The sequence below is a fragment of the Dermacentor variabilis genome, chromosome 5 (assembly GCF_050947875.1).
Source record: "Dermacentor variabilis isolate Ectoservices chromosome 5, ASM5094787v1, whole genome shotgun sequence".
In the NCBI taxonomy this organism is placed as follows: domain Eukaryota; kingdom Metazoa; phylum Arthropoda; class Arachnida; order Ixodida; family Ixodidae; genus Dermacentor; species Dermacentor variabilis.
The window spans coordinates 186529165-186556475 of record NC_134572.1 but is presented as its reverse complement, the minus strand read 5'-3'; the positions used below and the strand labels follow the sequence as shown (position 1 = coordinate 186556475).

The 27311-nt window shown below is 48.4% G+C and overlaps 1 protein-coding gene across 6 annotated transcripts in view; it reads right to left on the bottom strand.

The window, feature by feature from the left end:
* The window catches only part of Hr3 (nuclear hormone receptor 3 ROR-beta), a 162156-nt gene extending 138695 nt beyond the window's left edge, over positions 1 to 23461 (bottom strand). For 4 of the 6 annotated variants that reach the window (XM_075693840.1, XM_075693841.1, XM_075693843.1 and 1 more), the window contains exon 1: positions 22602 to 23461. In XM_075693840.1, coding sequence (XP_075549955.1) covers positions 22602 to 22671 — 70 coding nt within the window. In that variant the 5' untranslated portion in view covers positions 22672 to 23461. Of the gene's footprint in view, positions 1 to 20652; positions 20855 to 22601 lie in introns of those variants that run through there. The other 2 variants (XM_075693842.1, XM_075693845.1) reach the window with 2 other exon arrangements.
* Between the last annotated feature and the right edge of the window lie 3850 nt (positions 23462 to 27311).

Genomic DNA, 27311 nt, shown 5'->3' with positions numbered 1-27311 from the left:
TCAAGAAACTTATGTCCACAGGTTAGGTCAGATCAGCCACTTGCACAGGTCTTTTCGCACCAGGTCTTTCTGGAGTTATGGCGAGTCGGGCTGCCGAGGTACAGCTACAATTTTGATACCGGATTTTAGTGGCTTTGCTCTACGTCATGCCAGGGACGCCGAGGGCCGTATCCTGTCAGTGGATCTTTATTCTGGCATTCGAATTGTTAACGGTGCACTCTATGCAAGGGTAAAGGACAGAGAGAGTTTTCCCTGCATTGGATTCCTACTTGGTAGGCCCCTCTTTGCTTATTCTCGTGGGAGATTTGAATTATCTCAGAGCAGCTACATCGCGTATCCTACAAAAGAACTCCAAAATTCTGAGATAAGGCTGGAGATGTAGTACTGCAAGATCTCGTTGATGGGCTGGGACTGGTTGATGCTTGGCACGTGCTTCGCCCTGGACAGTCAGAAATGACTTGGACAGGGAAGGGTGCGCAGAGCCACATCTATCGTTTATACATCTCATCGTCACTGGCTCACAGTATGCATTCTTGCCGGTTGCTTTCCATTGCTCTTAGCGACCACTGCTTCCTAATTCTGCGGTTTGCCGATTCCAACTTAGTCTCGTAAGGTAAGAGACCGTGGCGTCTAAATCGACAACTCCGAAAGGACAGGCGGGCAACCGCAGAGGCATCGTCCACAGTTTTCTCCACAACAGAGCTAATCTAGAAGGCACATAATGGGACGAAGTGAAGGCCAGTGTGCGCGAATGATTCAGGTCTTGGGACAAGGGTCGAGCGCGCGAGGAGATTAAAATTGCCTCTAACGCGATCCTCCTGCCCTCGAAGCCACTGTCTCGCGGGCCTGGTGCCGCTCCTGCGCTGGCCTCACTGCGAAAGGATCTTTGGACACTCCTGCAGCAACTCTGGGATGGCTTGAGAGCCACAAGGAAGAGCGCAACTCTCTCTTCCCTAGTAGATCCAAGCGATGGAAGCATAGTCGATTCACCAGATGGAGTTCTTGCACTGGCGAGGCCCTTTTACAAGAACTTGCGTCCCGAACCAGCTGCCACTCCAGCTGTCTTTCCATTCGTTTCACCTCTTGAGCCACCAGAAGTTTGTGACTCAGCAATAACCGAGGAACTCTTTTCAGCTGTGAAGACTATGAAGCACAATTGAGTGCAGAATCCGATGGTTTGACAGCTGAATATTATGTTAAGTTTTCGAAACTGGTAGGGAAGCCGTTCACATCATTGGTGGACAGGTTGCTTAGTGAAACTTTGTCAGCGTCTCAAAGAGAGGGGCTACAGATTTCTCCTTTGTAACAATGACTCGAGAAGCAGCGATCTAAGAGCATGGAGTGCAATCACACTTCTGAACTGCGACTACATACTGATAGCAAAGTGTCCGTGTATGCGAGTCACTCCATTGCTCAACACTGTTTTGGGTCCATACCAGGTATGTTGCGTCCAGGGGCGTTCCACTCAGTTTCACGGTTTAGCAGTAAGGGACTTTCTCCTGTCGGTGAATGATAGGCAACTTCCAGGTAATATGTGCTCCTTCGATCAGGAGAAGGCTGTCAATATCGTTAGCCACAAGTGTGTTTATCGAGTTTCGGAAGAGACTGGCTTTAGCGTTAGTTTTCTGCGAATGGTCCAAGCTTTGTATTCTCGATCAACTTCTGCTTTCTCATACAGGATCGCGCCTCGGAGACTTCCCATTGTGAGTAGGGGTGTATGGCAGAAGGATCCTCTCTCAATTGCCCTCTGCGTGCTCGCTTTTTAACCGCTTCTGCAGAGGCTGTCCTGTGACAGTAGAATTTGCAGGTTCCCACTTGCACCAGGTTCCCCTCCGATTGCACTGTTCGCCTAGGCAAACAACTTGCCTATTCTCGTCCCGGACTAGGCATAAGCTTGCACCGTCTTCGATGTCATGGACGGTTACTGCAGGGTGAGTGACGCAAGGTGAAATCGGCCGAAAAATACAGCCATGTATACTTGAATTCCGCTCAATCCAGTCCGCAGCCCGTTCATGGTCTACTCGTGAAAACGCAGTTGGGAATTCTAGGTTTGCAATTCGATCCAGAGGGTCTGTCTCCTGAAAACTGGCAGCAAGCTAAGGAGAAGCTTGAAACCAGGATTCAGGAATTCAGCGCGTTGTCATGTCCATTGACAGTTCGAGCGACAATTCTTTGGTCACTTCTGTGTTCCTTTCTCACGTACGTAGCATGTGTGTCTCCTGTCCCAACTCCAACCAAGTTTATCTTGGAGACGGTTCTGTTTCATTTTCTTTGGAAAGGGACAACCGGTTGTGTAGCTCTACAGGTGCTTAAGTTGCCTAAGGATAAGGGAGGACTCGGAATTCCGGACCTAGGTATCGTGGCTATTGCACTGCAGGTCAGGTGGATCCAGGTCGCTCTTAACTCGGATATGCTCGGTGACTCAAAGCTTTACTTCTTTTTTTCTTAGCACTCGACTCCATTTGTTAACGTAAAGTACAATTTCTCACTGTGTGCCTCGCTCAGGTTCCCCGTCCACCTTTTATGCGGCGGCTGCCAATGCTCTGGTACGCCTCACCCCGGCATCGATGTAGTTTCAACTCCACTTCTAGAGCTGGTCGAGATCCTCACCTCCGCTCTCCTCCGCATTGCCAAAGGTACGAGCTGTCCTTCGACCGGCCGAGCTGGAAGCTCATTATGGCCAGCTTCCTTGACGCCAGGCGGGCTACGTTCACGTACCGCCTGGCGCGGGGCTGTCTGCCGCTGAGCTGCAGGCTTTTCATAGCCATCCCAACTCGAGGGATGCGCCCTCTCTGTGGCGGTCGTGAGGATACGGTCCATATATTTTCGCGGTGTTTGCTTCCCGGAGCACTTCTTGAACGGATAGCTACTCTCTTTAGCATACCAGGTGTACCATTTCAGACAGTTCGTTTTTGCAGCCTTTGCCTAAGCAGGCGATCAGCCAGTTCGTGCATATTCTTGTCGAGTTTGCTTAGCACGCTGTGATGCAGTTTCAGGGGGGCGGGCGCCGTGCCTTACCGAAGTGCTTGCTAAAGCACGGAAGGAGGTGTGGCTCCACCTCACCCGGGAGCGGAATCACTTGGGCGAGAAGTTTCTCGAAGTGTGGGCTCGCCCTGCCGTAATCTTTGACGAGTCCGGTGGAAAGTCCTCCACTAAGTTATGAAGCATGCGTCTGAGCTCGCTCGACTTGGCCGTGTGAGCCAGTCAATCCATGTTTTTGTTAGCCTTAGTGGAAGCCAGAGCCAGAACCGGTCGTGGCGAACCCTCGTGCGGTCGCGCTGCCCCGCTGATCGCTTTAGTGGTCTCCATGGTTGTTAGCCTTGACCTCTTTTCTGTTAAGCCAATCCGAGGGTCTGTCGGGCTAGAGTCCCGCAGGACCACCATGGCTGTTTTTATGCTGAGCACAGTAGCTCAGAGCTGCTCCACAGTAGCCCCCTTGTCGGGGAAGGACCGTTGGCCCGAACCAAAGCCCACCGCCCAATCAACGCGGGTAGAGGGGGATTGGCGGGACCAATGTACCGAATTATGCTGGGTTGATGAGTACCTGTAAGCTCTGGGACGCGGCACCTGCGGGCGCCAAGTCGTCTTCCCATCTGAAAACGGCAACTTGCCCGGATGTTTTTGTTTAAGTGCCCGGATAAGGGCTCTGGCTTTTGGCTCAAGGTCACTTGAAGGTCGCCGACAACAGGAGCTAAAAGCATTTCATGCTTTCAAAAAAAAAAAAAAAAAAAAAAGATGCTTAATGTTTCGAAACTACACCGTGGGTTATGAGGCCTGCCGAAGTGGAGCGCTCTGGAATAGTTTTTTACCACCTGATGGGTCTAAGGTGTCGCATTTTCCTTTTTCTCCAGCTGTTTAAATACATGCGTCATGACGATTGTGAAATTGATATAGCCGAGCTGGGTAACGTGTGAATAAACTAACAAACGATACTGCACGGTGTACATACCGCTGTTTCGACAACGCCACTACTGCACGAGAACGCTCTTATGTCCGAAGCGGGCAACAGCCTGGCAGCTGCCAACTATCGAGTACTTGAAAAAAAGGGGGTACCAGCGAAACACAAAGGATGCGCACACAAGGAAAAGGCGTTAGACACGGACGGACAGCGCCCGTCCGTGTCGATCGCCTTTTCCTTGTGTGCGCGTGCTTTGTGTTTCACTGGTGCCCCCTTTTTTCAAGTTCATCATGCACCAACTGGGGCCCAAGAGCTTGCGCTAATGCACCTATCGAGTACCTTTCATATTACCTGAAGCCTGACCGAATATCACAGCAAATGAACACTTTCTTAAGAATCTATCAGGGCTTTCCTTGCGTTTCCCCGATTCCACTTAGCTGAAAGATGTAACCTAATTTTGACACCAAGACACAAGCAACGTTTCCTCGCTGTTTTCTCCAGCTGTTTAAATACACGCGTCATGACGATTGTGAAATTCATATAGCCGAGCTAGGTAACGTGTGAATAAACTAACAAACGATATTGCACGGTGTACAGGCAGTCTACGCATGCCTTTGCGTAGACTGTATTAGATCGTGGAAATAAAGTATTACAGCCATGCACCACAACCGTAAGAGATTTCGGAACATGGAATCTAAGAAAAAGCGAATTTTTTTTTTCGTCAATGCAATCTAATGCTGCAGGTCATACTTCTCCGTATGGGATCATTATGTGGTTGACCTAGGGTTCAGGCTGTGCGGCGAATTCGTCTCAAATATTGATCCTTTTCGCAAATGACATGGTCCGGAAGCTTTTGCTTTCTGCTGCACAATCACTTGCGACCCTAAACGGGCTCGTATGAACATTCAACGTACTTAGCTGCCTATACCGCGTCAACATTGGTTTATCCAAAAGGCAACGTATTGTGGAATTATTGCGGTGGAAAAGACGCGACACGATGTGAAAAAACGACCAGGCAGGAAACAGCGTCACGAGCAACTAACTTTCACTCTCACGTCATTTGCTGACGATTTTCGCGTTTTTCCCACCGTAATTATGAACCAATTCAGCAGCAAAGCCAGCTGCAAGTGATGGAAGTTGCAATGATGTAAAAGGGTGGATATGTGGCCCAGTTGGTAATGCATTATAATAAAAACTTAGAGCGCTAAAAACACAAAGAACGTAGCAGAAGGAACACACCACACGCGCTCCACCACGCGCGTGTTCTTCTACGTCCTTTGTGCGCTCTGAGTTCTGATCATATCGGACTGACGATTTCCGCAGCACAGCGCCAGGCGGTAAGTAAACGACGCCGTGACGCATTCTTTGTCTGAGCCGCGGAGAAGCCCGCTGCTGCCCGACAGCGCGAGCCAGCTACGCCCGCGTCGTCAGCCAACGGCACCTGCGGCAGTCGGCCGAGGTGTGCCGCGCTCGTCGGCAGCAGCGCGTTGGCTTCCCAGGGACGCGCACGGGGGCAACGCTCGCGGCGAGGGTCCCGTTACGGCCGCCCCGCCTCTCCCCCGCCGCCATCCTCCGGGGCTGTCATCTTTGTGTTCGCTTGGCCTCGCGCCGCGTTCTCTTGCGCGGTGCCCGCCCGACTCCGCCGCGGGGGTCGCTAGTTGCGCGCAGCGCGGTCACAAACTTGCCGCGTCGTTCGTAGCCTGCACAGCGGAAGGCGTCAGAGTCGCCACTCGGGCCGCGGAAGCGAGAACGGCGCACCGCTAAGGCACACGACATAGTCGGCGGAAAGGCTGTGCGACACAGCGCAGGCGTTCCTGTGCTGTGCGCCGTGTACTTTCGCGCTGTGGGTTTGAAAATGTTGTAATACACTTTACCAACACCTGTTTTCGATAGTGTGGGAGCACGCGTCTACACATAGTTGTTAATTACGCCCCCTGCCCTGGAGACCCAAGCTAGAGCACGCCGGAGGGATGCACGTGAGAGCTTGACGACAAAGCCAACAGAAAGGAGGCCTATTCGAGTGATACCCAGTTAGCCGCTGCTGGGAAGAATATTCTCGCGAACTTCTTTAATGTAGTTTCCACCTCGCCAGGCAACGAAACAGGAGCCAGATGCTTCCGGAAGTAGTTCTCTGCACGCCACAGTTCCTCCAGCGCGAAACTGTTTCGCCACCGGACTTCGAAGCCGAGCGCGGAGTAGGTCAAGGAAATCGCACATATCGTCCTTCCACCAAGGGGGCTTCACGCACTGAGAGGGAAGTGAAAAACGATGCTGCCTCGCCCACGTCCGAAAGATGTCCGGGACACAGGAGGCAGCACTTGACTTTTTTCGTAGCTTGCTAAAGTCAAGCTGCGAAGTTCATTTTGTCGGAAACTACATATTTCTTCTGGCGGAAACTCAGCCCAAACGAGTACTGCAGGAAACGTGCGAAATTTCTTATAAGAAGAAAAAGTCGCAAGAACATGCTAAGAAGTAAATATATAACAACAGCTACATAGACACAGAATGAGCACAGTTAGGTAATAACAAAGACGCAATAGCTTAACAGGCAAGCGCCAGAGGTCGCGAGCAGGAACATGGAGTCCACTGATGTTAAACGGCCACTAGCGATGTCGGAGATCGCGTCCTAACCATCCATATCCACACACAAATCTGCACGGACAATTGTGTCACGTGAGAGTATTCAGAGCACTGCACAAAATACATGCTGCAGGAACAGGAACAAAACCCGGACGAAATAAAGCACAACGCTTGAGCAGTCTCGTTCCGTGTGCATTGAACGAGCGCCGCGGAAACGTCCTCCACCTACACATTTCTGGGCAGGCCACTGCGCGTATGTTAACACTCCGCGAGATCCGGCGCGAACACGTGTAGTAGTAGTATGGTGCACTGGAAATGGGGCAGTGTGTCGTCCTGTGGCGAAAACGTGGCTCTTTTTGCGATGACGGCCTGGGATGCTGGAGCACTCCGGTCTACTGCAGCGTCATCTATCGCTGCAGCCTGAAGTCATTGACTGGCAAGCGGAGCCATACGGGTGCAACACGTGGCCTCCGAGATCAGCAATTATGATTGTCGCGCCGGTCTTGCGTGTCCGTGCGGAACTAGCCGATTGCTTGCTGCATGCTTTTCCCTCCGCGTTCGCACATTTCTTTATGTGCACGGCAACCGCTGGGTTTTAAAGTCATTATTTTGTGCTTTGAGATTCTTGCACTACGATTAGAACAACTCGGGGCTTCTTCTGATTGCGCACATCGAGAACACTGGCTGTTATCATATATTGCAAAGGGGAGCGCAGAAGTGTTGCGGAAAAAGGAGACCAAGAGAGGAAAGACGCTCACTTGCACCTGAGTTTATTTTGAGAAATGTCACAGCGACTAGCACAACAGCTTATTATTCTTGGCTGTATTATTGCCCTTCGGCGCCCTTTTGCGCAGCGAAATGTCCACACGATGGTAGCTGCATTCGTCAGAGAGCATTATTTTTTTTTTCTTCGGTGCAACTTCACGACCGCTTTTCTGGCTCATGCCACATGAAAGGGATCCTTTTATCATTTGCTCTCTCTCTCTCTGTGTAACCCACCATGCAAGTGCTCCCCTGGGCTTCTCATCCTTGTGTGTTCCGAAATAATTTGATAACAAAAATACATCCCAGCTTACCGAACCGAACGAGCATACGAGTGTTTGTTTTCTGCAACCGAAACGCTGAGCAGACGATCAGGAACACTGGCTGATCTGTGGTTGGAAACGTGCAAGCTTAGAAGGCGTTATTAATGTATCGTTGCAGTTCCTTCTTTTTTTGCTAATTATAATGATTTCGATTGTGTTTTGAGAGCATATTAGTTAATAAATTATAAATGCAGAACGTTTTGCACAGCATATTTAAATTTCGCGCGCTAGGCACGCCGGTTGATCGCAGCGCCCTCCTGGTGGTGTCGTCGCAGAAGGTTCTCCCATTGTTTCGCTACACGGACGACACGCTGCCCCATCCCAGCATACCATGGGTGTAGGAAGGAGCGCCGCTGGTCCGCGGCTGCGCGGAACTGGAAGCGGCCAGGCGGGCGGGACCTTGAGGAGTCGGCGCCAGCCGCCTTTCGGCGATCGGACGGCGACTCGCTTGGCACCGGAACGGTTGCGGCAAGACGCCGGTTTTTACGAGGGAAGGCCGTGCCTTGCTCGCTGCTGGGAACATGCGCGCGTGACGTCAGCACCGTTAGTTGCCCCAGCGCCCTCTTCGACGAGGTGCGGCTGGTGATTTCGATGGCGGTACCATTCGCGTCCGGACGCCGGTTAGACCGAACCGCTGGTCTGCGGAGCGTTGCATGCATGACGACGAAGGACCAGAATTGAACCTAAAAAACGAAATATCAGAAATAAACCGCAAGCTTGCTGTGCTGCTTGAAATGAAAGTCAAGATAGACGCTCTGGAAGAAATAAAAGAAACGGTGACAAGCGTTGAACAGGCAATACAGGAAATGGCTACAAAATATGATGAGGTCATCCTTGAGATGAAGCAGCAAAGTTCAGACATTGCAGGCCTTCGAAAGCGTGTGGAAAAACTTGAGATCACGGTAAAAGAGCAAGAAATCGACAAACTTAGGAAAGACTTGAATGACATCGATCAGTACGGCAGACGCCTGAATTTGGAAGTGCATGGTCTGCCGCATCATGTCAATGAAAACTTGCTAGAAAAGTTGAACTGCTTAGCGGTTGATCTCGAGCTTCCAAAACTTTCTAAACAGGACATTGAAGCCGTCCACCGCATTCCGTTGAAAGTCAGGGCTGACTCAATTGACGATGAAAAGGAAACAATCGGTACAGAAAAATCAGAAAAAGTCCCACCTATCCTGGTTCGCTTCACATCTCGCGTGACCAGAGATGCTTGGCTCGGGAAAAAAACGCAACTGAGAAAGTCAAAATCAAAAATTTACCTGAATGAAAATCTCACAGCACAGAACAAAAAGCTTTTCTGGCATATGAAGACGCGGGCGGCTGAAAAGGAGTACAAGTTCGCCTGGCACAAGAATGGAAAATTCTTCGTGCGTCGTGGTCCTCGTGATCGAGTCATTAGGGTTATCACAATGGATGACCTTGACAGAATAAGATAATCTAGAAGTATGGCTTTTTATGCGCATTCTTCAAGATGGCGATCCCTTTTCAGGAATGCAAGTACTACGACAAGCTTTCCTTCAGACAGAGCAGAGAGTTACGTGACAGAAATCAGATGTCTTTGTTTCATTTGAACGCACAAAGTTTAAAAAGCAAACACGAATCTGTCTGCATGCTTCTACATGAAATACAGCATGAATTTGATATTTTAGCGTTCTCTGAGACTTGGTTCCGCGACGAATACGACGCTGTACACTTCTCAGGCTATAAGTGTTCTTCACTGTCCCGAAAACATAAGAAAGGGGGTGGTGTCGCTATTTATGTAAAACACGATCTATGCTTTGATGTAATTTCTGAATTTTCTGTAATACACGAGCACTATGAGTCCCTCATGATCAAGTGTGCGAATACTATATTTGTGGTTATATACAGGCCTCCATCCGGTGTTGTATCCATGTTATTAGATTTCATTGAATGTATGTTGGATTTTTGTACACAGCTTGGCACTCCCCTCATTGTAACGGGTGATTTTAATATTAACCTGCTTTCAATGGACCGATCCAAACAAGCGTTTCTGGATGTTTTTTTTTCGTTTGGCTACGAAAATGTTATTAATGTTCCAACCAGGGTGACGAACAATTCCGAAAGCCTACTTGACTTGTGTTTTACAACGCGATTAATTGGATTAGTGTCGGGTGTCCTCATCTCTGATGTAAGCGATCACATGCCTATTTTCCTGTTTTTTACACGTGAGACGAAAGCGTACCGACAGCGCAAAAATGACACACACTCACAGTACAGATTGATAACCAAGAATACGATTGCTGATTTTGAAGCGTCAGTCAGCAAAGCGGAATGGTCCGAATTATACGCATTGACGGATCCTGTCAAGGCATTCACTCACTTTCTCGGCGTAATCAAAGACCTTTATCACAAAGCTTTCCCTCTAAGAGAAGCTACAAGAAGTAAGAAATGCAGGAAACCGTGGGTTGACACCGCCCTTCTAAAACGCATAAAGGAACGTGATAAACTATTCGCTACTTTTATAAAGACAAGACAACCAGAATACTTAATGAACTACAAGAAGATCAGGAATAAATTGGGCCGTGATATAAAGCTGGCAAGAGAGAGGTACTATGAGAATAAGTTCACTCATATTCTTAATGATCCAAAAAAAGTTTGGAAAACATTGAATGATCTGCTTCCGAACAGCGACCGTAATCCTGTTCTTGAAATTATGGATAAAGGAGTATCTTTCACAGGGTGTGCGCTGGCCGATAAGTTTAATCAGCATTTCTTACAATGTGGAGCGTCTGATGCGTTTGATGCTGATAGCCCAAGTTACAGGTCTTATATTCCATTTAGTATGAGCAGATCGCTATTTCTTGCACCGACAGACGAGGCTGAAATAAGTAGCTTATTTCTAAAGTTAAAGAATTCCACAGCATGTGGTGTAGATGACATAAAGGCAGAACCAATAAAAGCTGTGGCGCTGCATATTTGTAAAGTGATGTCGCACATATGCAATTTAATTTTGTGCACTGGCGCATTCCCCGATGAATTAAAGATTGCACGGGTATCGGTAGTTTTTAAAGGGGGAGACAGAAATGACGTGAACAACTACAGACCGATTTCAGTTCTCCCAATTTTCTCCAAAATAGTAGAGCAGGTCATTAACGAAAGAATTTTAAATTTCTGTACTCAAAATAATATTATAACAGAAAAGCAATACGGTTTCCGAAAACACCAATGTACTGAAATGGCGCTGCTAAAGATCAAAGAAAAAATAATAAGTAACTTTGAGGACAAGCTGTACACAATAGGAATATTTCTTGACTTTAAAAAGGCATTCGATTCCATTAAACACGATATCTTGTTACAAAAGTTAAGTGAGTACGGCATTAGGGGAACTGCTCTTAACCTAATTAAAAATTATTTAACCAACCGACTACAGTACACATACATTTGTCATTCCAAATCGGCAATGGGTGAAATCAAATACGGTGTTCCGCAGGGGTCCATCCTAGGGCCACTTCTTTTTTTATTATACATTAATGACATCACAAACGTGCCTCTGACACCTGACATAATCATGTATGCTGATGACACTAATATCTTCTTTTCTGGTGGAAACTTGCTTACTCTCGAGGAAGAAGCAAATATTTGGCTCAGTAATCTTTCAGACTGGCTTAGAGGAAATAAATTGGAATTAAACACTAAAAAGACAAAATACATCATTTTTCGGCCTCGTAACAAAGGTATTGATGATAGCTTAGTGTTACAATTCCGTGATGAAGTCATTATACGCTCTACGTGCCAGAGGTTCCTTGGTGTTACGTTTGAAGAAAACTTAAACTGGTCCAGTCATGTCGGCAACATTAAAACCAGAATTGCAAGATCCATCGGTGTTATTAATAAATTAAAACGTCTATTACCTTCTAGATTAAAAAAACAATTATACTATAGCCTAGTGCATTCGCGCCTCCAATATTGTTTATCTGTGTGGTGTACCACAACGAAAACTAACATCCATAGTTTACTAACCTTACAGAAACGCATGATTCGGGTAATTGAGAATGCGCCCTATAGAAGCCACTCCGCTCCGCTTTTCAAGAAGAATTGTATTTTAACATTAGAAAACCTTATTAACAAAAAAACAGCCATTGCAATATTTAAAGAGGTAAGACTCAATGAAAGCGCCTTTTTTAAAACATACCTCCCGAATGAACATAAATATAACACAAGGCAATTAATTTACAACAAGGGCAAGATCCGTACCAATTACGGCATGCAAAAGCAGGCATTCATAGTTGCAGATTTTTTGAATCATCACCCTGGCTTACTCACTATAATAAATGAATCACCGTCCCTAAACATTTTCAAAAAAAAAGTGAACATGTATTTGCTGTCGCTTCAGGTATGACTTCTCATTCTTTTGTACACAAATCAAATTCAGTATTTCTGTTACATATTTCATGTACTTTTCATTTTTTTTGTATATGTATCCACTTTGTGTACCATGCTTGCCCTGTGTGCTTGAGTGTTTTGTGCACTGGGAATGGGTCGGGGAAGGGGACTGACACTTAGTCAGGCATTCGTGCCTTTTTGTCAGCCTCTTTGACAGAGATTCTTTGTATTTTATTTCTGTCAAAATAAACATTCATTCATTCATAAGGTCGTTTGTCTCCAGTATGCTAACGGCGTCACCTTCTGAAGGCGAGCTCATACTTCCCGTAGCCCTCTCATAACTGGGCTCACGTCAAGAGGCTGTCACCGAACACCCGAAGCAGTCCTTGGAAAACGTGCATCCAGGATTTCGAGAATCTCTGGGAATCCTACGAGGCTTCTGACTGCAAACCAGAGGTGCGGCAGACGCGCCGACGCACACACGGCGCCGCAGACCAAGAAAACCGGGCAAGCGACAATCACGCAAGCATCGATTTAAGGTGCAACAGGGTAGCTCGAAAGTGTGCGACAGAGGTACGGCAAGCCGGTACAACTGGGTCACCGTTGCGTGATATACTCAATGACTGGTACTTCGATTTTTTGACCTTAGCGTCCCAAACCATCACAGCGGCTATGACAGACGCCGTGGTGGAAGCTACCGGATTAAATTTGACCACGTACGTGTAGTTGTTCATGCTCCGGCCGCAATGATCGGCCGCAATGATCCGAGTTATACATATTTAAAGCCCTGATCACAAATAAAATGCAGTAAATAAATGAAAGAAACGCTCAACTGAACTTCCGTAAACTTTTTCTTATAGTAGGATGCAACATAATACTAAACAGCGGTTGGCAACCAAGGCACACGGGCTGCGCGGCGTTGTGTGACTCCGCTAACCAATCACAGAAGCAAACAAAGCCGTCATCACGCGACGTTTTCACAATGGCGTCGTACTTGATAGCTCCGGAGCGTCTGCTGTTCTTGAAGAGTCTTTTCATTGGCGGAAGCGATAAAGTGTGCAACAGAAATGGGCAAGAAGTATGTAGTCTGAGCCTTGCAGTCTTCAAAAGTCCTCGCTACAATTCATGTCATTGCTGAGCCCGTTTTAGTCGTGAAACTTCACTGCCAACTGAAGTGAAACTCGGCAGTATATAGTTGCAGCGAATCAAGCGTGCTGTTCGAGTTCAAAAAAGAATTAGGCTTTCGCCATTCCACTACAATAGACGAGTGAAAACGTGTAAAATCACGCGCTCATAGCTTTATTTTTGTAGTTACCGCCTGATTTAGGTAACCGGAAAAGATTGAAGCGCGAACTATTTGCAGCCTCGTGGAGGAACAATGGCTGGCGGTTATGCGGGCGTGGGCGCGGCTCTGCAGACTCAAGTTGCATCCGACTATAGTCAACTAGCAGAGAAGTCTGAGGCCTTCTTTTAGGTTAAGGAGCAAAAACGACAAAAACAGAGAAACGAGACACACAGTTTAGGCGATTCATGGCCAATCCCCACTGTGGGTATGTGCCGCAGCCACTCGCAACGACGACGACGAGGCTGAGAAATGTGCCGTTCCGATGTAGTCTAAACGCTGAAATTAACCGCAATCACTGAGGAAGGATGTCGCGAATATCCAGGTACTTCTCTGCTGACATACAAGAAAAATTCGTAATTACTTCGGTGCATGGGCATGTTCCGAGCAACAAAAGCCGGTGTAGAAGTAATATACGTAAGCCTATTCAAGCTAACAAATTGGCTCAGCATGAACGAGCGCTTTTATACATAGGTATCCAGCGTTTTGTCGTGAGTCAAATCAATTAATCGGAACGAAAACCTACTATCTCAACCGCATTTTGCCCAAGGAAGAAGATGCTACAAGCTAATCGGCTCAGCGTTGTCACCACTCGGCAGCTACTTGAAGCCTAATGCATAATGCTTCCGGGAAATGAAGCTTTCGCAAATCGTTTGCCCTCGCTGCAACCTGCGCCCACGTTAACGTATTGCGGCGCGCTTATGTAGAATGCCAAAGAAGGCATTTCAGGGTGGAGCAGTTCGTTAAACAAAGAAAAAGAAAAGGCGACCGATCTACCTGGCCGCACGGGAAAATGACAAAGCAACATATCCACTGCGGCATGGAGAACCATGGCTGCTTTCCGTGAAAGACTTACGAATGTCTGGCACACGCCAACAATAAATTCCGCCTCCTAGTCCATGAAAAGAAAAACAAAATTTGAAGCAAGAACGGCAGTGAGTGCATTGATTATATAGCTTATAGCAGCTATGGAAGCTCACTCTCCCTTCGACATGCTTCTCTGGTGCCCAAAAAGCGCCCGCCGGGTCTTTAGCCACAAGTGCACCAGTTCAAAATAGGGTTCACATTTTCCTCCCGCCTGAGTATTGCAAGCGCAAACGGACCGCGAAATCTGTTAAACGCCAAAGTCATGAAACTCGGGGAAATGCCCACAAAACCATTTAAGCCGCACGGCTATACCGTATGAGAAATGTCTGAGCAGTGCCACAGGTTGTGGAAATAACTTCACCGCGAAAAACAGCCGAAGCCGTTTTTCGTGCGGGGGGGAGACCGACTTATGTTTTCGCGCCGGAGATCAGCAGTGTGCGCTGCACTAGATTGCCCCTCCTGTGGCGAGCCCTTTCGGAGCGAAAACGCCTCGTTCTGTTCTGTATCCAGAGAGCAGTCGCGGAGAGGCTGTTCGCAAAGCCTAGCGAGGGAAATTGCAAAATTTGCGAACGACCTGTGCGAGGCGCCATGGATCAGACAAACGGTGGAAGGAACCAAAGGAGCGCCGCCATGACGTCACTGGCGCCGCATAAGAGAGCAGCGCGTGCTTACGCCTCGTTACCAAAAGCATATCCTTCTGTAAAGCACGAGGTAGCGAGCCTACTTGTCGCCCGTAGTAGTAGCAGTAGAAAACTTTTGTTGTACAAAATGTGACGAGCAGTCTTCAGGCTGGTCGGGGCCCCTATTCCAGGGCTCCACTGGCGTGCGCTCTTGGGCCCGCCTCGAGTACGGCAGCGCCCCCCGGGCCGCCGCCTCCGAGCCGGAGAGCAAGGCCTGCGCCTCGCTTTGCGGTTTCGTTAATGTTTTCGCGAGGCACCTCGGTGCCCTACCACGTGATGTGGTCTAGCGTGGGCTCGGCCCCGCACCACTCATATGGATATCTATTTCGTGTAGGAGATGCAGGTGTGGGTAAGCTTTAGTTTGCGACCTCCTCCAGTTGACATGTTCTGCTTTGCTTAGTTTCCGATGGGGTGGAGCGAATTTAATTCAAACCCTCCTGCAATGTTCGAGAATTGCCAATCGGCTCCCGTCTACTGGTGCGGGTTTAATGCCCGCCTCACTGTCGGGGTGGCACTGGTGTTTTGCGTGCCTGCTTAGAATATGACGTGCACACGACGTTGGAAATTCCCAACGGTGCAATCCCCAAACGCCGAACAAAGAGAGAGAGTGTGTAAGAAAAAGGCCGAGGGAGCTCAACGACATGCACAGCCGGTTTGCTACCCTATACGGGGAAGGGTGTTAAAAGACGAAAAGAAAGAAACAAGAAAGAACAGTGGGTGCCGCTTCGATCGGAGGTACACGTCGAAAGTACAGATTCTCCAGAGCCAAAACTTGCTATTACGTTATTGCCATCTCGAACACTGCAGCGCTCTTGCGCGCCTCCTTTTTGTATGCCGAAACCACGTGATACAAAGGGAACCAGCCAAGCGCCTGTATGGCTCAGTAATACACGGCGATGTAGCACGATGTAGCACGGCGATGTAGCACGTAAGAACAGCTTTGGCTCGTTATTACATACAAATGAGACGTGTAATCGATTTACGTAATGTGTGTGTAATGGTTTGTGTAGTTAGCGTCTTTATATAGCCTAAACAACGCCAATGATGCCAGAGCTACTGAACGTGTGAAATCAAGGGACCGTTCTATAATTGAGGGTGACTCGTTCGGCGCTTCTATTGATTCATCAGTTTGGCTACATAGATGTCTCGAAATGACAGCCTTTGTAAGAGTTTGCTCATTACGCGATACATTTGACGGCGTCATAACGCTAACCTCTACAGCGTGTTAAGACGTGAGCTGCAGCAGAGCAGACGACGAGCCCCATTTTAGATCGGGCATGAACGCACCAATCAATTACGACAATGAACGCGGACTTGGGTGCGCGTACGAACCGAAGCTCATTGCGCAAAACTTGACGTGTTCTGACATCGGCGCTCCAGGTGAAGCCTTGGGCGTTGCCGGGTTTAAACGTGACTGGTGTGCGTAAGAGCAGCTTGTCCTGCAGTCAGGAGCAGGAGTTGTGCAACGCGTCCCGGCGGCGAGTGCTGCGAGTAGTGGATGACCGACTCGCGACAGCCTCAGCTTTATAGGTAACATCCCGGTATCACGGCGTTGCCCTGTTTAGCAGCCGTTATTTTGTCATCGTCATCAAGACAGTTTATTATTACCGTCAAGAAAGTAATACATGTAGGCGTATACAGGTAGATCCCCATAACTCATATTCGTGACAAGGGATCCTATAGGAAGTGCGCAATGAGGAAATTCACGGTAACAGAAAGTAAAAAATAAAAAGTAATGGAAGAGGGAATACCTAGCAAGCGCAGTTCTAGAAAAAAAAACGCAAATGAAAAAAAGGAGATTCGTGGATTCGTCAGGGACAAACCAACTCGCCTCAATGCGTAATAAGACGGATAACATTACGAACGCTGAGCAGGAAAGCCAGATGCGCCAAGTGCGAAGCGCTCGGCTTCACACAAGAAAGTCCGACAAGAAAACCTCGAACAACCAGAAGGTTACTAGCACGACAGTATGCTCCGCTTCACCACGCAACGAGCAGTGCGACTTTATATCGGAGCCTCGGAGGACAACTGCAGCCATGTCGAGACGCGAACACTAAGGACACCGAGGGCGGCTGTCTGCTGCGCGGGGCCCCGAGCGTATCCACCGTGTACGCATATCGGTGCATCTGAGCGCGTAGACGATTCAGTCAGCGTTATCTGGTGACTTTTCTGATGAACCGATACGCATACATCTTCGAGATCCCCATCGGCTGACCTTGCTTGACCTCGATGAGAGACACTGCGTAGCAAGTTGGTGGCCTTATTGCTAACCGCGCGCTGTCCATTGAAGACTCGCTTGAATGGAAACGTAAGGCGTGTGATGTTGTACATCTTACTAAGTCACGACCCAAAACAGCAAAACGAACCCCTGCCGCGTCTTCGTCCTTGCATTTTTTATTTAAAGTACATTCGTCACACATTAGTACAGGAAAAAAAAAAAAAAAAGAGGAGCCTTGCACACAGTACAACAGATCACTAGGGGCACTATATATGTAAGATATTACGGCGCATTACACCAGAGAAAGTACCAAATATTCGGGCAAGTTCACATGAGCAAACAGCAGATTATGAACACATTTCGTGCAGTGACTGTACACGACAGTCATGTTACAATCACGGTAGTGACTACTCTGAATGATCGTTAGCATGTTGCTGACACATCGCACTCTGGCCATGCATATCGCAGAGCAGGATATGCCCGACTTATCAAGTGTTTTACTCCGCTGCAATATTTTTTTCTTGTCACTTTCGTTTCCGTTATTTTTTTCGACATTCCTTCGTCGCTGCAGTTTATCTTCGATTAATGGGATAGTCGGCGCTTCGGTGGCTTATTTCCCTGGTGTGTCGTCGTTTAATAAACAACTTTAGCTCCCGCAGATAAAACATCACAACGAACTCCACAAAATCACGTGATGTGAGTGATTTATTCGGATGAAATCGAAAATGTTGGCAACTATTGAGTCGCCGGCTTCTCCACAAAGGATAAAATGTTCAGCTATCAAAGGACGATAACGTGGGGTTATCCGATAAAAGTTCCGGCCATAAAGCACATTTCATAAACGTGCAGCGCTTGTGGTGTCTTCTTGTCTCGTCTGTTGTCTACATTTTGCGCTGTTAACGGCAGGGTGCCTAAACAGCCATTATAGAAAACTAACACGGCGACAAAAGGGCTAAATCAGCACTTTCTGCTTATTGAAAAGTAATCGTGTTCACAATACAGTAGAATTGCGTTAAACGGAAATGAGTTAAACGGAATTGCCGCTTAAATGGAACAGTCGGTTCGTTGGTCTTACGATAAAGAAAGAAAGAGAAAATGAAGTTCGTTAAACGGAAACTGCAGGTGAACGGAACTAAAACGGCGAACGAAATTGAACGGTCAGCCTGAGCGGCATCGCGATACGCATCGCTGTTTGGGCGGATGCTTTCCTTTTGGTGTTTTCACGTGTTCGCTTTGTCGCCAGGGTGACTTTTGCTGGCTTTTGTTAGTGCATTGGTCGGTGTGGCTCTACCATGATGGTGCCTGGCTGTGGTTTCTTTATGTTGGCAGCGTTGGTAAGCGGCGAGTTTGCTTAGCCTTTGCTTCGAAACGCACGCAAAATACGTTCTCGCTGGAGTGGCTGCTTCAGTAAAACGGTTTTTGTTGACTAAGCTATTTCTTTTTATGGTCTTTACTGCTGCTAACTCCAGCGAAAGTAGAACCATTGTAAGAAGCTTTGTAATCAAATTTGATACACCTATTATTTGCTGTTGGCACTGACGTACCTGCCCCTTTCAAAAGAGAATATTATGTACCTTTGAGCTGGATGTCTCGGTAAGTGGAACTCCTGATGCACGGAACTTGTTACCCTGAATCCTAGTGAGTCCACTGTAATAGCTAAACTGAGATTCGAAAACGGCTCCCTGGCGGAAAACTGCTTTTAATTGATGCAGCAAGCTCGCCTCAGATACTACGCGTCCTTTGTGGCGTTCTTATTCATGGTGCTAGATTTCCAGGTCACTATTCCAAAAGTCGGGTCATCGTCCGTCACTATTCTGGCTCAATGTCTCATAACTGCAATGCGCAGCGTTCGCTCACCAAGGCCCCTTGCACGAAGTGATTCAGGGTTCCGCGTACTGTACAACAATAGCTGGCTCCTCAGATAGCGAGAGATTAAAGAGAGGAAATGCAAGGAGGTTAGCCATAAGAGGAAATCCCGTTTGCTACCCTGGACACTAAGGGGTGGGGAAAGAGAAATATAAGGAGATAAAAAGGCTCTTCAGATAAGTTTCTGCAAGGGGAGATTTATGATATATTCAAGCGTCTACAAATCCCGGCGCTTCTGTTTTGGCCGCAAGCGGCAAGGTTTCAGATTGCAGTGAAGAATGTTCGATCCGAACTCGCAATGACTAAGCTCATGCGAAATTGATGGACTGATGACTAGCTTGGATGATATGGGCAAGTGGTATGGTGAGTGCAGATATGGGTGAGTGGTGCTGCGATATGCAGGCGGCCGATGTACACGAAAACAGAGCGGGGGAGATAAAGAATATATGCTACAGACATGACTGGAGCAGCAGAAGAAGAGTGCGGAATGCTCCAGTACACTACGGTCACAGAATGAGCGGAACAATGGCCCATTCCTCCCTTGTCGTAGCAAGTTAGCACCTCAACTTTTGCCCGGCCTACTTTCGCTCGCGTCTTATCTTAGCATTCTGTACGTGCGCGTAGCAACACGAGCGACGCAGTTTCCGTTCGCACAGACGGCGCTGTTGCCTACCGTTACTGGGAAATGTGCGAACACACACAAGAACTTTCTGAGTTCAAAGGCGCCAGAGATGAGCGCTGTAGAAGATATGCAGTACGACAGCAAAATCACGGCCAAAGTTGACCACTGTGGCGCTGGGACGTTGAACGTGTCCAAACAAAGGACCAAAAGCAACAGCAGACCACTGGGCGCCGTCGAGGAAAATCTCAGTTTTGTGTCAGCGGTCACTGAAAGAAACGGCAGCCCTTCAATTGCGAGCGGCCGAGTATTGCCGCCAAGGGCACCTACGACACAACGTTTCATAATTCCACTTCCGCCAGCAGGGTCCCCCGCCTCGCTGCGTTAAACCAGCGGCCAGCAGTCCGGAATGCTCCTTATTTGCAGTTTTATGTTTGGATCTCTGGCTATCCGTTGTGACGTTCCTTTTTCTTTTTTTTTTTTTACTGAGGCGTGTTTCTTCCTCGGAAGAGCACTATGAAAAAGAGGTGCGGCAAAAGGCAGTGCACGACTTCCGGCTGAATTCGTTTTTCTTTCTTCTACGTCACCCCCACCCAGACATGCCAGATCCATCGACAGCCGCTCGGCTAGGCTCCAAGCCCACACGTGTAAGATACGGAGAGTGATAGAGCCGAGAAAAGGTCACAAAGCGAGCTCCATTCAACGGAAACCATCACTTTCAGGAGAAAAAAAAAAAAAAAAGAGAGAAGCCCATTTAATCAGAAGTGTTGAATACTGCCACAATGAAAAAGCGCCCTGAAAAAAAGGGAGCCAAGAGCGGGACAGTCGCGTTAGCCAACGGGCTCCCCGCGGCGTTTCGGCGAGGGCCCGGGCCGAGCGCGGGTCACGTGATGCGGCCGTCCGGTGCATTGCGTGCCGTTGCCTAGAGCCGCGTGGGCGTAAACACAGGGCGCACGCCGCCGCGCCACTGCGGACACACGCGACAAGCGACGGTAGCGTTGTGGCTCCGCTTACGAAGCTGCCCGGCTCAACGCGTGGCGTTGGGGGTGAGCCTTGAGCGTTTGCGCAACGAGAGACGTAATGGACGGCGGCGTCGGGCCCTACGGCGCCACCAAAAACAAGACCGCGGTGGCAGGCGAAGGACACTCACCCGCCATGCACGGGGGCAGCGTAGCCCTTTCCGGCGTCGCGTGGACGTTATTCAGGGCATCTCGGACGAAGGGGCCATGTTTGCGGGGGCACAGATGGGTGAGCTCGTTCGGACGGTGGCAGGGAAGCAGACGACACCGCTACATTGCGACAGTTAGGAGCGGAGGGCGGCGGCGCGGGAAAGAAGTTGCGAGGGCGAAGGCACGCTTCTCCGGCGGCCGCCTCCTCACTCGAGGAAGTGGTGCCGTAGGGGGGCTTCACCGCTCAAAAGGCGAAGCGACGCGAAACGGAACACGGGCTTGTTGTCAATCCGCCGGGCTCTCTTCGCACTGCCTCTTTTCTTTTGACTCCACGCAAACACGGCGGCCCTCCAAAGATTGGCCTTTGTGAGCGCTTAATTGCGGGTCCGCTACACCGCTTCGGTGGGCCCCTCGTGTGCGCGGCTGTGCGTGTGCGTTGTTTACGAGCCAATATCGATTCGCATCTTCCGCTTCGGGGAAACGCGTGCTGCGCGATTCCCTCCGCGAGACGGCGGCGAGATTGTTACGCGCGCGAAATAAATAAATATAGAAAAAGCTACCCTCTCGCGACGTCGCTTCCGGGTTTCTCGAGAGTGAGGCGGCGGAGAAATGGGCGCAGCTACACATGGGCAGCAGGGAATGTAGAACGTGCTCCCGGTAGAGCATCGGCGCCCCCCGGATGGTTACGTATAGGAACACAATTACGACGATTAATCAACACCTGGCATTTCGGATCAGCGGACTACGAATGAGATAACGCTGCCGGAGACGCCCTGGAAGCGTCGCATAATATTATTTCAGTTCCAATCTAGATCACTGGTGAATACGTACAAGCGCAAACGGGCTGCACTATTCAGCGCGATCTGTTTCCGAGCGAACGGAACGTTTGCCGCATGAGTAACGGTCGCAAAGACAGCGTGTCGAGAAAATGTTAACAAAGGTGTAAACGTTCGCGGAAGGATCGCATTTACGCGCAGGAGGGGATTGTACAGCTTGGCATATATCAACCCTTGTCATTAAAACGGTGGATAGATGTGCTATCGCGCTCTCACATATATGCCAAGTGACAAGCATACACGAGGAGCAGCAGGTTAGAATGTGGAACCGAACAAGCTGCGTGAGAATATATTTGCTAATGTAATGCTACAAATATAAAAACTACAATTTACTGCCTTAGCTCCATGCGGTACGCATTTTTGCATAAAACATTGCTCCTGGGACACTTCGATCCAGTGGTAGAGGAATATGCGTTAATGAGATTGCTCACAGTGGTCGGATATCCATAAAGAGGGTATGATTATACAGCCGGACACCAAAAATCGTTTAACACACCAGTTGTCTTCCCGCGCTACAATTCTTCACGGGAGAAGGGTCTGGAATAGGTAGCGTCCGTGTGCCGGCTTCTCAGCCGTGCGTTCGGGGGCAGGATCGCATTCGGCCACGTTTCTTGCGCCCTCAACGCGCCCCAGCGACCGCGGAAGTTCGCCGTCTCCTTGCGCCGAGACCGACCGCGTGGAGCGGAAACCGGTGATGGCTCATTACGCAACTGGGGTCGCTTCGAAGTAACGGCTACGAACGTCTAAGGGCAGCGGCGTCCCTCGAGGTCTCCCGCGACTGATGCGCCGAGGCGCGCGAAACACACGTGAGTGACACTGGCACGGAGTGGTAGCGCAGCTCAAGCTGTCTAACTGCAAGAGGTCAGCTTATCCGTAAGTGTTCCCTCTGTATCTTTCAAGTTGAAATTGCAAAAGCGATGTCGGTTTCTCTGTCGAGACGCTGCAACGGCAAGCAGTGACGGCTTTCAACGGAGCCAACAAAAATACCGGCGATACTTTATAGTAACGAAACAAGATCTCTGAAAAAAATTTAAAAAATGAAAAGCGACTGCACGCGCACCAGAAGGCGTAAAAAAGTAGTAAGAAGGACCCACCTTTGATGGAGCCGGACGATGTCTGGGGCTGAACCACCTCGACTTTAGTGTAGCTGTTACTCCAAGACATTTGACAGTTATCGTCGATAGGCTGAGGTCAGATGGGTACAGGGCTGCAGGAATCCAGAGCGCCGGCACTCCGAAGTCTGGGGGGCCCACGCATCGGCGCGGGGAGCGCGTAAACCCCCGAACCAGCACCGCGGCGCTCGCCAAACACCGTACCCCTCCGGGCTGACGGCACGCGTCCGCACTGACGCTGCGCGACGGACGAGCAGGGCAAAAACAAAAATGCGGGTAGGAAAAAATGGAGAAAAAAAAATAATAAAGGGGGGAGGGATGCCAAGGAACACGGGGCGCGTAGGGTACGTCGTCTAGTCACGTCGCATCATGGCCGAAGAGAGCCCTCGGCGCCCGGGCCAAGCACAGGTCGTCGTGGTCGGCGGTCCCGTTGGAGAACGGCGGTGCAATCCCACACATGCGCCGAGCTCAGCGGAGGTCAGCTCGGTCACCAACACACAGCACCACCGGCGCGCCGCGATCGAGGTGAATCACTGCCACGGCGATCCACCCGCGATGGGAGCGAAAGAAGGCAGAAAACGATGTAATCACACGAGCAAATAGAACGGGAGTCGTTGATTTCTCCGGCTGACGAACGGACGCGCGCGCATAGAGCGGCAGTTATGCTGGGGAGTAGCCGGAAGAAAACAGACCGCTGCGCGACAACAGGCGTGGCACGGCAGTAGCAGACGACGAACTCTGGCTTGGGAGCGCGGCGGCGAGCGACCGCTGCGAAACGCGGAAACGCAGTAATCCACCTGTGCGCGTACCGCCCGGCGAGCGGCTGTGCGGCAGTGTGCCGGGCCTCGTTCGCCAGCCGGGACAGTGCGCCTCCTCTCGCCTTCCTCCTCTCCCGAATCGGTTGCGTGCGGCGGCGAGTTCACTGCGCCGCGTAGAGGGGAGGCCGCGAGGCGCTGCGGCGGTCGGCACTGCCGTCGATCACGAAGCCAGCGAGCGATCGCGTCTTCGCCGCAGCACGCGGCAGGCGCCGCGGGAGCGACGCGAAGTCCCCGGCCGGATCCGTGAATTATTCAAAGCGCAGTACTTGCAGCTAATGCGCTGTGGAAATGAAACTGGACAAATTACCGCGCTCAATGGCCGCGTGTGCAAATCGAAGCTGTGATGTTATGCGCTCGCGTACCAGGAAAATTGCATTTGAGCTTGAATTTAGTGCGCGCAGGGCATCTTTACCAAGGATATGTCTATTTCGATGACTGTGTGCCGTAATGATTTCATCGGTAATTAAATGTCATACATAAGATCTAATAAAAGGAGGATAAGAATGATGACCCACTAAACAGAAAAAGAAATGTGTACGCTCTGCAAAAATGCTCGAAAGTCCCTCCGCGAATAACCGGAGCTTGTCCTCCCAGTATGAAACCGCCCTGTAGAAAATCCGTTGCTTCAAGGACATCGAGGTCGAGAGACCAATGCTTTTCTGTTCACTGGGCATCCAAACTGCGATAGCATTTCCTTTCGCACCACTTCCCACCAATCGTCGTCAGATATAGTCACTTTCTAAGTGGCTTCGATACTTTTGGCGGGAACAATATATGGTTTGAGGTGGCCGCTGGGATGGTTTCCCTTCACTGAGAAAGTACCCATCCTATTTGTTTCTTTCTGCATCAATATCGTCGGTCTCCTGGATGCGCAAGTGCGACATGGGAGCCGCTGATCCGGTGTCATGGGCAGCCGCGCTTTCACGTTGTTCTACGTAACGTTCGCATATATAGAATTACTAAAAGCGAAACCCGTCAAAACGACCGCGTACCTTAAAAACGTCTGCCTCGACATCAGTTCTCCCATACACATTTAACCTTATTGTTTCAGTTTGCCTTGTTTGTTTGTTTACGTCTGTAAGGTCCGTTTTTTTTCTTTAGCAGCTTGTATTGTCCATCTACAAGTGCCGATGCAATCAGAAGGAATTGGTCAAGTTCCCAAAAATATTAAATTAACACCATTTCACTTGGAGTCATCGCAAAAGATTTTATCTCCCAAATCCAGCCATACACGTATAATCGATACGAGTGATTCCATCGCAATACAAGGCGCGTGTGTAACCTAGGCAGCTACAAAGAGCTTGAAAGGAGCTGACAGAATCACAGCAAAGTGCACCAAATTCATCTATTCATGACGTTTGCACCGATTCATTCTCAGGTTGCGTTAAAATGTATATTTATAGGCACCACTTGAACACAAAAGGAAACTATACTGCCACATTCTTTTTTCCACGTATAAAGAAAGCAATATGCATAAAGGCATAAAAACGCAAGGAAAATATAACTCAGTTTCCACAGTAACACATGCATCTTTCTAGCTATTCGCGGTCATATTGGAGGTTCGGGCAAGAAACGAAGATCTGAAGTTTGCACAAAGCCGCACCAATAATCACATACCCTTAGTTACAGATACAGCGACGTCAGTGTACTTTAATGCTATCATGCTTCATTGAAAATCCAAACTATCACATTGTATTTTCTGCATCATTCGCTAAACCGTAATTTGTTCCGTCTTTCTTTCCCTCTTCCCCTTCCCCCAACGCCGAGTAGCTGGCTAGAGAAATATACCTCAGGCCAACCTCTCTGCATTTCGTATAATTGAACTTCTCTCTCTCTCTGTTCCCTCTTTGCAGCTTCTTTTTTTGCATCATGCGCACGGGTGATAAAACTTATTCGCGTATCTCTAACGAGCAAGAATGTTGACCGTATAGCTGCGCTCTGGGTGGCTGCTCTTCATCGCAACTGCTATAATTATCGAAATGTTAATCAATGATGCACATATTACTAAAGATGTAGAAAAAAGACCATCCAACAGCCGGAACTCATGTTTACATACATACATACATACATACATACATACATACATACATACATACATACATACATACATACATACATACATACATACATACATACATACATACATACATACATACATACATACATACATACATACATACATACATACATACATACATACATACATACATACATACATACATACATACATACATGGTATACCAGCTAGCTTAAGCGAGAGTTTAAAAATATGCAAATGCCCCGTAGCTGGACAGAACAAAGGCAGTGTTGTTTGCCGTCGTTTGGAGGTGCTCGAACTATTTCTTTTCATTCCGCCTAATTAGATAATCAGTCTTAATTATTCAATGAACTTCTCAAATATTATAATTAGATGAACAGTGTCAGTGAGAAAATTGTAGTACTACATGAGAAACTCCCTATAGAGATTTCTGTTGATCGATACGTGTTACACAAAAGTGTTTGCCCGAGCGCTAAAGAAGCCCTCGAATACACTGGGGGTGAAAGTAGCGGCCGAAAATAAATATATAAATAAAAAGAAACGAACGGAATGAGTGAAAGAAAAGGGGCATTGCAATAATATTGACAACCCAGTGATAAAAAAAAAAGAAAAAGAAATGAAAAGGGGCGGGGGTGCTAAGCAACTCATTGAAAAATAATTAAGTGCTATTGCCTATAGCTTGAAATGTTGCAGAGCGAATACATTCTAAAGCACCCTTTCAAACATTTATGCCTAATGGTTCCAATGTCTTGAACTTATGGATGAGGTATGATTCTCTGTATTTTCTGTCTCGCGCAGAATGGAAATTTGACTCTAGGATGTAGAGTTTAAGTTTATCAAAGTTATCACCTGCTCGGCGGTGGATTTGGGAAGATCTGTAACTGGGGCTGCGCGCTGTCCGTTTTAACCTGGCGTTCATTGATTGACCCGTTTCACCGATACATTTTTTCTTACAGAAGGAACATTCAAGCATATAGGTGACATCGGAACTAGCGCAAGTAAAGCTAGTTTTCCCTTCGCGTGTTCAGCCATTTGCGGTGCTTTTAATTATGACGTCACTTTGAAGGTGCTCGCATGCCATATTTCATACAAAAGCGCTAAAGACGAAGATGACTAAAGATGAACCAACTCGCCCATATCAAGGTGCTGTTGCCTGCACGCTTTGCACCTGGGGCGAGAACGTGCTTTCATTACGGGGGAATGATGTTGGCTGATTTTTGTGTGCACTAACATCTATAACATCTGTTGCGGCGATAGGCGACCCTTGGTACCATCGGGAACGCTTTTCTCAGACGCTCGTTACTTGATTATATTTTTCGTAGGATGTTGTTTCTGTTTGGGAGGGCATTAGAATATTTTGTTATAAAGGCTAGCGGTCTGTCAGATTCTGCTAGTGGCTGTTTCTTAGCTTATTCCGACTGCCTCTCCAATATAGACGCATCGTCTTAACCTCCGTCGAGAGCAACTTATCGATAGTCTTTTTCTGCTAGCGTTGGTTTAAGGTCATTTGGGTGGTGGATATAATCGTTGTCTTCACTGCAGATTCTTCTCATTCGTTTCGCTTGTCCGACAAAATTTCCTTTCTTGCAGTGTCGCGGGTGGTGACTTGAAGTCTAAATATTGCTGGCTATCCGTAGATTTCCGGTAGAGTGTCGTCCCCAGTTTTCCGTTTTCTATGTAAACCGTCGTGTCCAGGAAGTTGATCTGACTACGAGAGTGGTGTGCAGTAAATTTAATACTCGGGTGAAAGCGGCTGAAATGGTTAATTAGGTTGGTTAGTGCATTTGTGCCGTTTTCCCATATCATGAATATGTCGTAAATGCAACGAAGGTATGT